Genomic DNA, 11,153 nt, shown 5'->3' on the forward strand with positions numbered 1-11,153 from the left:
TTGGCAACTTTAAGACTTGTGGACTTCAACTCCCAGAATTCCTCAGCCAGCAAAGCTGGCTGAGGAATTCTGGGAGTTGAAGTCCACAAGTCTTAAAGTTGCCAAGGTTGAGGACCCCTGCTCTACAGCGCTCAGGAACCCGTTCCTCAAGAGACTCTTCCCTCTTGCCCACGTGAACAACCTACCGGAAGTAGAACCTTTGCATCTCGGAAGGAAAGTTGCGCGGGGGAAGGGGAGGCGGGTTCTGCTGGCTTGAGACATGGCTGTTTCTCCTTACGTGAAGAATATGCAGGAGCAGTTCCGGGCAAACACGCGGAGCCGTGAATTCCCCGCGCACGGGGCCAAGGTCCACTCGGTGGCCTGGAGCTGCTGTGGCCACCGTCTGGCCTCCGGCTCTTTCGACAAGACCGCGAGCGTCTTCGTGCTGGATAAAGACCGGCTGGTGAGTCCAGGGACGGAGGAGTGGAAGAAGCGGCGAGTCAGTGCCAGCAGCGGCTGCAGAGAGCGTGGCGGGTTTATTGGACTCTCGACGGCAGATGTGGGAATTAGAGCATGGTTTTTTTGGGGGGGGAAAGGGCGACAAATATCGGCTTGAAAGTAAACCTGCTTGAATTCGGTGGTTCTTGTATTTCAATTTTTGGGTGGCTTCCGGATGTGGGTGGAAACTGATCAAGGAGAGAAGCAGCCTAGAACTAAGGAGAAACTTCCTGACAGTTAGAACAATTAACCAGTGGAACAACCTGCCTCCAGAAGCGGTGAATGCTCCAACACTGGAAGTTTTAAAGAAGAGACTGGACGGCCATTTGTCTGAAATGGTGTAGGGTTCCTGCCTGGGCAGGGGGTTGGACTCGATGACCTCCAAGGTCCCTTCCAACTTTATTATTATTATTTTTTTTTATTATTATTATTATTATTATTATTATTATTATTATTATTATTATTATTATTATTATTATTATTATTATTATTATTATTATTATTATTATTATTATGATGTCTGGCTGATCTGCCAATAAACCCTCTTGAGTTCATAAACTCATCCTAGTGTCGTAGGTGAGGCTGCTTTCCGACTTTCTCTCCCAATTGCCTCTTTTTGGTTGCATTTGATTTTACCAAGTCTCAGGCTCTTCTCTAGTGATTCTTTCCTTAACGTTACATATTAAAAAAAGCATTTAGACTTTAGCTGCATTATTAATGCTTCCACTGAGCTCTATAATTTTACTTCAGTTGTTATTGAAAGATTTGTTCTTGGGGGTATTCTCCACAGTTTTCTCCAGTGCTGTTATTGAAAAGCATCAATTTCCCTGCTTTCATGGCCATATGTTACAAAAGCATGGCCTTAACAGTACATACCTGTGTGATTACTTTCATATCAAAAGTTTGTCTGGATCTGTTATGGTCAACCAAAGCAGCAGACATATTTTTATTTCATGGCTACAGTCACCATCTCTTGAGTTTTCGAGCCCAGGGAGGTAAAGTCAGCATCAACTTATTTTCTGCTTATTTGTACTTCTGCGTTGACATCCGCTTAATTTCTTTCAATATTGGGCAGCAGACTAGATTTGTATTCCCTTTTTTCACCTTCAAAAAATGATTCCTTAAGTCTTCCTTTCTTTTGGCCATCAACATATCCGTGGTGTTTCATTTTCTGACAAAGTTTTACTTTTAATTTCTATTTCCTCTGTTCCAGCATATCTCATAATATATTTTGCATATGTTACATGAATAAGATGACAGATTACATCCTTGACACACTTCTTTCCCAATTCTGAACAATTTTATTACTCCATATTTAATTCTAACTGTTGCTTCCTGATCATCATATAAAGTGACTAGTATACCTATGAACTATTTTAAGGACTATTCATAGTTTTTGATATTTATATAGTCAAAAATCTTAATATAATCAATAGAGCAAAAAAAAAAAAAAAAAGACATGTGTTTAGAACACTCTTGATTTTTCCACTATCTGTGTATACTAGCAATCTGATCCACTATCCATGGATACTAGCAATGTGATTGCTTCTACTGGATTCAGGTTGTTCATTGTTAAGTCTTGTTCCATAATATGGTTGAAATATGGATTGTAAAATCTTGAACATTTTTTATTGATATGTAACTTAGTAATTTTGAATATTCTTTAATAAAGCCTCTTTTTAGTATTGAAATAAAAATGGATGCTTTTAAGTTTTTGGCCATTTCTCTGTTTTCTACATAGTTTATAAAGCACAAGTAGCACTTCAGAAATATAAGATTTTAAAAATGATAGCTGATATTTCTTGCAGATTTGTTGTTACCAATATTCATTTTCTAGTATGTTTGTTTCCAGTTCATTGATCTAAACTTTGTATCTTTGATTTTGAGATATTTTTAAATATAATTCTTCTATGTTTGGACTTTCTCACTTCTTGGGGCAAAAAGATAAATTGGGAAGTGAAAAACCATCCTAGGAGAAGGTGACAAGACTCTTCCATATTAGTATCAGTAAACAAAATTGTTATTTTTAAACCATCTGAGAACAGTTGTTTAGAGAGGAAGACTGTAGGGTGAGAAGTGGGGTAACTTCTACCTTACTTAGTCAACTGTTCTTCTATAATTCTATCAAAGTGCATATAGAGAATCAAATCCTGCACAAATCCTTGAATCAAATCCTGCACAATCAACTATATACAGTGGCATTTAGATTATGATGAAGCGTAGGTGATAAAATGATTATGAAGGGCAGAAGAGTTTGTTGAAGATTTTTGTATTTTTTACCCTTCAGGTCAAGGAAAACAATTACCGTGGCCATGGAGATAGTGTGGATCAGTTGTGTTGGCATCCTAGTATCCCAGATCTATTTGTCACAGCATCTGGTGATAAAACCATTCGTATATGGGATGTTCGAACCACTAAGTGCATTGTCATGGTGAATACAAAAGGTATTTTTCTTCTTAATTAAATAAGAGATCTTGGGGGCAAAATTACTCCATATTTATTTCCAAATGTTGCTTCCTGATCATATAAAGTGACCAATATACTTATGAACACATGCTTTTAATATATGTTGCTTTTAAGGGAGAAACAACTAGTTTTTCATGGTATTTGACCAAATCATTATCTTTCTTTTCTTTTCTCTTTTCAGATAAATGGCCATGGCCAAATCTGAAATGCACTCATACTGTTGTATTATAAAATTGTTAGTTAATAATTGTTGTATTAAAAAGTTGCATTTTCTGTTTATCATCCTTGCTTTGCAAATACAAAAGCCTGTGTAAATTGTTCTTGCTGCAATTAGTAAATCAGAAGATTTGTTTTTCCCTTTTTCTCCTTTATAGGTGAAAACATTAACATCTGCTGGAGCCCTGATGGTCAGACTATTGCAGTAGGGAATAAAGATGATGTTGTCACATTCATTGATGCTAAGACATATCGGTCCAAAGCTGAAGAGCAATTCAAGTTTGAAGTGAATGAGATATCTTGGAACAATGATAACAATATGTTTTTCCTCACCAATGGCAACGGTTGCATCAACATCCTCAGGTACCTTCACCATGGCCTTCTCTAGGAAGGGCAGCAAGTGAGTTGGCTGTCCTGTCTTTTGATCTAAGTCAGTGTTTCTCAACCTTGACAATTTTAAGGCATGTGGACTTCAACTCCCAGAATTCCACAGCCAGCATTGCTGGCTGTGGAATTCTGGGAGTTGAAGTCCACATGCCTTAAAATTGTCAAGGTTGAGAAACACTGATCTAAGTGATGTTGGGAAAGTGGATGTGCCTTTTACGTAGATGCAGCCTTGTTTATAGATATTTTTTCTTTGTTCTGCCTTCCAATTTTGCTTCTAATTGGAGCTCATATCATGATTTCAGTGATACCATTAGCAGCTGCAAAGCTTTTTGCAATATCTTCTCATTTCAGGATCGTAAAGTTTAAAGCAAATAGAAGACAATATATATAGCTCAAGTTGAACTGTTGGGTTCTTGGTGTTCTCTGAGCTTGGCTGCTTTCTTGCACGCTGGCCAGGCAGAAAACAATCAAGCTCAGAGAGTACCAAGAACCCAACAGTAATATAAATACTGTTCTATTTTCATGGATATCTCTGAATACTGTTTCCTCATAAGAGTTCTTTCTGTTCCATTTATTATTCCTGATATATTAATGTTAAGATCCAAAGTATCATGAATTTAATTCTTCTTAATAGTGGCCATTGCCACATTTTTCTTTCTTCAACTTAGATACTCATTTTTAATTGCTCTTCAAGGAATGTGAGATGGCATACCTGGAGATATTCCCTTGTTTTCTCAGCAATGTTCTGAGAGGCCCTGGAGTTAGAGTCTCCTAGTGCAGGGCTTTTCAACCAATGGTACAGGTACCACCTGTGGTACATTGGCACCTGGCAGGTGGTACGCGACCATCCTAGAAAAGTGATAGCAGGGGAGGGGAATGAGCTGAACCGGTGGCAGCACCGCACAAGCCTGAGCGAGAGGTGGCTGGAACTGCAGAGCTGTCAGGGCTCAGTGGAAGCGCCAGTATCAACGCTAGGCTCCAGCTGGAGCTCGGCGCTGATCCTGGTGTTTCTGCTGAGCCCAGAAGAAGCGCCGATCAGCTGGAATGTTGCAGCATCTCCAGGGTCTTGTGATTTACATTCAGATGCTTGGCAACTGATTCATATTTATGACGGTCACAGTGTCCCAGGGTCATGTGAAGTGACCAAAACCTGCTGCAACCACCCAGTAGACGGGGGGGAATAAAAACCAAACACCCCCCACCCTACCCCCGCTGCCAATCCTCAAAATAAATGCTCACAACAATGAAAACCTCGGACAGGAGGAAGAGCGCTGCCAGGTGGGTAGGCAGGTGTCTTGCTCGGCTGTGGCTTGAGGGGCACTTTTTTCAGTGCCATTGTAACTTCAAACAGTCACTAAGCGAACTGTTGTAAGTTGAGGACTACCTGTACTTTATCACTTTTTTTTTTTTGGTCATCAAGTTTTTCACACCTTGCTGGTGGTACTCGGATGTTGCCATATCCTAAAAGTGGTACAATGGGTGAAAAGGTTGAAAAGCCCTGTCCTAGTGAGCTGTATGGTTAAGTGGGGATTTGTATTTCAATTGTCTGCTCCATTTTGACACGAATGAAAGGTATTCCAGTGAAGGACTACTAGTCAAGTATTTTAAAAACTAAATAAAAATGTCGTATTCTATTTTCCTCTTTTTTAATCAGTTTATCACTTAACCAGATGAGGAATATTGGGATATGATCTCAGATCCAGAATGTTATTCAGGCATCCAGATTTGCTAACGGAAGAGGAATTTCACTATTAGGGTCTGCTTAGATCTTTATTATGCTAAAACAAATTTCCTTCTTGTATTTGAACTGACTTAAATAAGGGCAATTATTATCCTCTGCGTTCTCATTTCCTTACGTGTGCAAACCATGAAGCAACCTCCTTTTTCAAAATATCTCAATTTTCTTTGCCTTTTAGCAGACTTTCCAGATTAGGATAGATGTGCTTTTTGCAGCAAAATGAACAGAATCTTGTGGTATCTTAAAGATCCTTATATTGGTGTAGCATAAACAGTGATGAACAAACTTTTCTGCCTTTTTTACTTTACATTTGTTTGAATTTTTAAAACATATTAAAGGTGTCATACATGCTCTTTTATATTTGTTTATAACTCTTCAGTGCTAAAATAAAGTAAGACATGCTATTCAAACTATGCATCTTGTGATTCCTGATATATAATAAGGAGCCTGCCTTACATTTAGACATTGTTAAACAAGATTTCAGGGTATGTCCTAGATCAGTGATGGCAAACCTTTTAGAGATTGAGTGCCCAAAAACTGGCCCCGCCCCTGTTCCACCCCCCCTGCCCCACCTCCACTGTTCCCCCCATCCCCCATCCCGCCTGCCCATAGGACCACTCACCGCCTCCAGGGCCCGCCACAGTTCACCCAGGCAGCCCAGTAGCGCTATGGTGGCCACACCCTCTGCCCTCGCCCTGCAGCATCAACTGCATGATGGGGTGTGAGGGCAGAGTCTTGTCTACGCTGCCTGGCTGCCATGTCCTTGGCTGCGCTGCTCCATGTGGGCCACGCTCGAGGGCGACTCTCCTTCAGAGGGGCTGCTGGAGAGGAGGGGGTCACGGGGGGAGGCAAGGCTGGGGCAATGGCACGTGTGCCCACAGAGAGGGCTCCGAGTGCCACCTCTGGCACCTGTGCCATAGGTTCGCCACCACTGTCCTAGATAGTGAATTGCATGTGCATTTAATAAACTGTTTTTATTTCTTTTCTGCAGCTACCCGGAGCTGAAACCCATTCAGTCAATTAATGCTCACCCCTCAAATTGCATTTGTATCAAGTTTGATCCAACGGGCAAGTATTTTGCTACCGGAAGTGCTGATGCATTAGTTAGCCTCTGGGATGTGGATGAGCTGGTATGTGTACGATGCTTCTCTAGGTGAGTTGTATTAAAAGTGTTAAAAAGTACTTTTCCAGATTTTGTGCTTGTAGATAAATAAATGGCGCTTTTCTGAGATTAATGGAATGAAACGTATTTAAAATCAAAATACTATGCTAAGTCCAAAGTAATTAGAAGGATGTACTATAGAAGTGCAATATGTGAGCTATGCAGTATAGCTTAATGATATATAATGGAAGCATGTCCTAGGGTTTGGGATGATATAGTTATCCTGAAAAAATGTTGATGGATGTCGATGACGGCAATGGAAAACAAGAAGAGGTTCAATGTAAAATTTATTACACTGTTTTTAAGTTCCATTCTTGTTCTTTCATTGCTGCTGTGATTTATTATTGTATAGATCGTATCTGTAGTAAGTTGATTAAACAGTAAATCCTGCTTTGTCTTTAAAGAAGACAGTGTGCTTGGATGTTTCAAACAATTTCAAATTTACAATCTAAATTTAGAATCTATTTAAAATAATTTGAAAACAAATTCTGAAAAAACTATTAATAAATAATATGAATGCTCCATCTTAGTGCTCATGTAATACAAGTAGTCCTCGACTGTGGATCAAAATTGAGCACAAAATTTCTGTTGTTGAGTGAGACATTTTATTAAGTGAGTTTTGCCCCATTTTTTTTCAAGTATAAATTTTTATTATTTTCATCATAAAAAAAAACATCACAGGTATATCACAATGCTATAAAAAAGCCCCACCACCCCCCCCGGACTTCCCAAACCTAATCCCAGGATACTATTCAAATAAAAGTAAACTAATATTAATATCCCTAACTCCACAAAATATTATTCTACATAAGTAGGTGAAATATATATAAAAAAAGGAACAAGTTAACTAAAAACCTAAATTATATTCCACCATTCTATGCTTTTTTTGAATATAAGCAATCCATCTTCTCCATATTAATAAAAATTGTTCGTTTGAGTGATTCTTCAAATAAGCCGAAATCTTTGCCATTTCAGCAAAATACGAAACCTTCAATCTCCAGTCCTCCATTGTAGGTAGAACTTTACTCNCAATTTTGAGCTATCAACAAACGGGCAGCAGTTAAACAATACAACATCAAATTCGTTTCTTTTACATCCAAGTTTTGTGTGATACCTAGGAGAAACAACTGAGGCAAAAAAGTAATTCTTCTTTTAAAGATTTGCTGTAAATTCCACCACAATTTTATCCAAAAGGCCTTAATAACCTTGCAAGTCCACCACATATGAAGTTTTGCCCCATTTTATTACTTTTCTTGCCACAGTTGTTAAGTGAATCATTGCAATTGTTAAGTTAGTAACAAGGTTGTTAAGTGAATCTGCCTTCCCCATTGATTTTGCTTGTCAGAAGTCACAAATAATGATCCCAAAGATGCTTTTTCATGAGGCAACTGGACTTTCTTGTTTTGCTTTGAAGATGTTTCGCTTCTCATCCAAGAAGCTTCTTCAGTTCTGACTGGATGGTGGGGAATGGAAGGATTTATACTCCTTGCAGACAGCTGTTCATCTGCATTCTTTTAGTGAGTCGTTAAAGGTACCTGGAGGCTTATCAGAATCACTTTCAAAGAAAAACAAGAAAGTCCAGTTGCCTTGTGGAAAAGCATCTTTGGGATAACTATGACCTGGATGACTGAGAATCTCCATAGCCATTCACAAATGATGATTCCATGACCTCAGGACACTGCAACCATCAGAAATATGAGTCACTGCCAAGCATCTGAATTTTGATCACATAACCATGGGGATATTGCAATGGGCGTAAGTGTGAAAAATGGTCATAAATCACTTTTTTCCAGTGCCGCTGTAATTTGAACGGTCACTAAATGAACTGTTGGAAGTTGAGCAACACCTTTATTAAAGTGTAACTGCATTTGTAGTATGGGGTCAAGTAAAGGATTTTCTTTTAAGAAAAAATAGAGACCAGGATGCAAATGAGTAAACTATTATTTTATACCTAATATAAATTAGGTAGTATAGTTACTAACTAGGGGGAGTTGACCTTTTCTGTCTAATAAAATGAGAAATAGGAGTAATCCAACAAAACCAGTTGGCAGTAGATTAAGTAGATTAAGAACAAAAATCGTACAGCACAAAATGTGTTACTACAAGATATTGTGATCTCTGTCTTAGAGAACTTTAAAATGATATTAATAACTGAGGTACAAATTAGTTATTGTACCTAAATGACATCGCCATAGTCAATGGCAATATTTCTACTTTTGAAAGACTAGATTCTAAGAATGATAAACTAGACTGTTTAGTGGTGCCCAAAGCACTTATCTCACCTCTTGTAATCTATTTCTCTATTTCCTTCTTTGCTTCCTGATCTTAGACTTGATTGGCCTGTCAGGACTTTGAGCTTTAGCCATGATGGCAAGATGTTGGCTTCAGCCTCTGAAGATCACTTCATTGATATTGCTGAAGTAGAAACTGGTGAGTATGGTTTTCTTGCTGCCTCGCTGGAAAGTAATTTAACCTTTATTAGGTGAAGAGATCAACTGAATGAAGGCATTTTGTAAAGAAGGGCTAGTAAAATATATGCACAGATTGATGTATCATATTTTCCCCCCTATCTTTTGCTTTTTGCTTTTGAATTTTGGTCTCAGTTTAAATACTGTATATCTCACAGAATTTTATCCTTAGGCAAGCATAATATCTAAGCATAATATCTATGAATGAAATATATAATGTAATGTATGCCTTAAGCTGTTTTGAAAATCTTGCTGTTTTCTTGTTGAAAGAGGTTTTTTTCTGAACTGCCCTTATGATTCTGAATAAAAGGAACACTTATTCAACAGTAGTTCCTAACTTGCATTCTTGTCTCTAATGAGCTAAGTATATAGGGTCTGAGTTTGTCCCCAAAACAGTATCTAATTATGTCTTTGTTTTTTTAGGGGAGAAGCTCTGGGAAGTACAATGTGAGTCCCCAACTTTCACAGTCGCTTGGCATCCAAAATGTGCGCTATTAGCCTACGCCTGTGATGATAAAGATGGCAAATATGATAGCAGTAGAGAAGCGGGCACTGTAAAGCTCTTTGGTGTTCCCTATGACCCTTAAGAGAAAGCTGCTAGAGACTTTATTTACGACCTAGGATTATAAGCCAGTGTAGAACATTCAGAAGACACTCAACTCCTCTCTGGATTTGTTTTTCTTTGTGGAAGAGAATAATGCCATGAATTTTAATTCCCTTGTCTGGGAATTAGGTTTTAAAGAAGTTTTTATGCATTGTTAACTGTCCTAGAAGACAGAGAAGCTGAAATGATCTGGACTCTCCTTGGAAGGCATGGCTTATTCAATATTTTGATTGCAGAATTACAGGGGAGCTATCAATATTTTAGCTGCCAATGCGTTTGTGTTCTGCATCATAACAGTCTCTGTCCTCTGTTTAATTGAGACCGTTAGAGGCAAAAATTGCTGCAAACACGGATTATGCATCACTCTCATTTTCTGTGTCTTCTTTTGAGAATGGAAATTCTGGTTGAGAATTATGCTGGTTTCTTCTAGCCATGTTTGAAATTTTCCTTTTCATCGTTAACTTTTGAGAAAATGTATATAAGTATGTGTCCAATTCTTTTTGTACCTTAGGATAATAAAAGGAGTAAGGCTGGAAAATGATATTAATTTTTATATGATCCTGTTTTTGTACCTTGGATAACGATGTTTGCTAAAATATTGTGTATTATGGTTTAAAAGGCAATTTACTGAACTTCCAGAAAACTATTCATATAGTCTTGGAATATTGATTCTCTCATCTTATCTTCTGTGGAATATTACAGCAGCACTCAAAGAGGCAAAGAAAGATGGACCTAGAGGATGTTGTTACCTTAATTGAAAGCTTTCTGGGAACAATTTGTTGATGAGTGAGAATCAGGACATTGACCGGATCAAGCTTTGATTTGACATAGCTGGCTGTTGTTATGGATGAGTATGTACGGCTTGTCTAAGTGTTCTGCAGTTTTTCATTTTCAATTTAAAAAGTTGTGCTGTTGGAAAACTGTTTCCAGGAAAGGAAATGTAGCAGTATTAATATTTTTAGTCTTGCCATTATTACCCCAGTTCTGGTGTCTCAGCTGCATTTTCCTAATGTGAAAGCCCTTTCCTTCATTATTCGTGGAAAATCCAGACAATGAGGGTTATGGAAGAGCCTGATGTCACGATATGATTTATCCAATTTGTTTGGTTTTATGAAGTACTAATTTGGTGAAGATGACTGAAATCAATTCAGAATGTTCCCTGCATAAGAGAAAATAGTGGAAGCAATTTATTGGGGAAAAAGTTAAAAATAGGGCAGCACTTTTTAATTACAATAGGATGTACTTTTATTCAGGTTTAGTAATTCATTCTGTGAGATATGGGAAGAGACTTCAGGCTTGCAATAGCTACTTCGTTTTTCGGTAGCTATAACCAGATCCTTAAGCAAACCCTCAAACAAAATGCCTTTGAAGATATTCAACCCAGAATTTGCATTTACTTAGTTTAGAATTTTACTTTTCAAATCTTTTTTTTAAAAAGGAAGCCATTTGTGACTGGTGCCAGATACTAAGTTCATTTACACAAAAATACACACTTAACTACCCCAATATTCTTTTTTATTTAAATAATTAAAAATTTGTTACTGTTATTAGGCACCTTGAGTTAGAAGCAATTGGCTCCCGGGGGCCCTTGCAATGCAGTCATTTATGCCCTACTCATTTCTCAGTTGTGGATTA

General features: G+C 38.1%; 1 protein-coding gene across 1 annotated transcript; it reads left to right on the forward strand.

The window, feature by feature from the left end:
* The first annotated feature begins 245 nt into the window (after positions 1-245).
* On the forward strand, positions 246-10,059 carry THOC3 (THO complex 3). Its single transcript, XM_015821538.1, has 6 exons — positions 246-442; positions 2,765-2,921; positions 3,318-3,522; positions 6,276-6,437; positions 8,776-8,876; positions 9,338-10,059. Exons 1-6 carry the CDS (start codon positions 260-262, stop codon positions 9,499-9,501), a joined length of 972 nt encoding a protein of 323 aa, XP_015677024.1. The 5' UTR covers positions 246-259; the 3' UTR covers positions 9,502-10,059.
* Positions 10,060-11,153: the final 1,094 nt, after the last annotated feature.

This window comes from Protobothrops mucrosquamatus, unplaced genomic scaffold (assembly GCF_001527695.2).
Source record: "Protobothrops mucrosquamatus isolate PMUCROS unplaced genomic scaffold, P.Mucros_1.0 scaffold1341, whole genome shotgun sequence".
NCBI classification, from domain to species: domain Eukaryota; kingdom Metazoa; phylum Chordata; class Lepidosauria; order Squamata; family Viperidae; genus Protobothrops; species Protobothrops mucrosquamatus.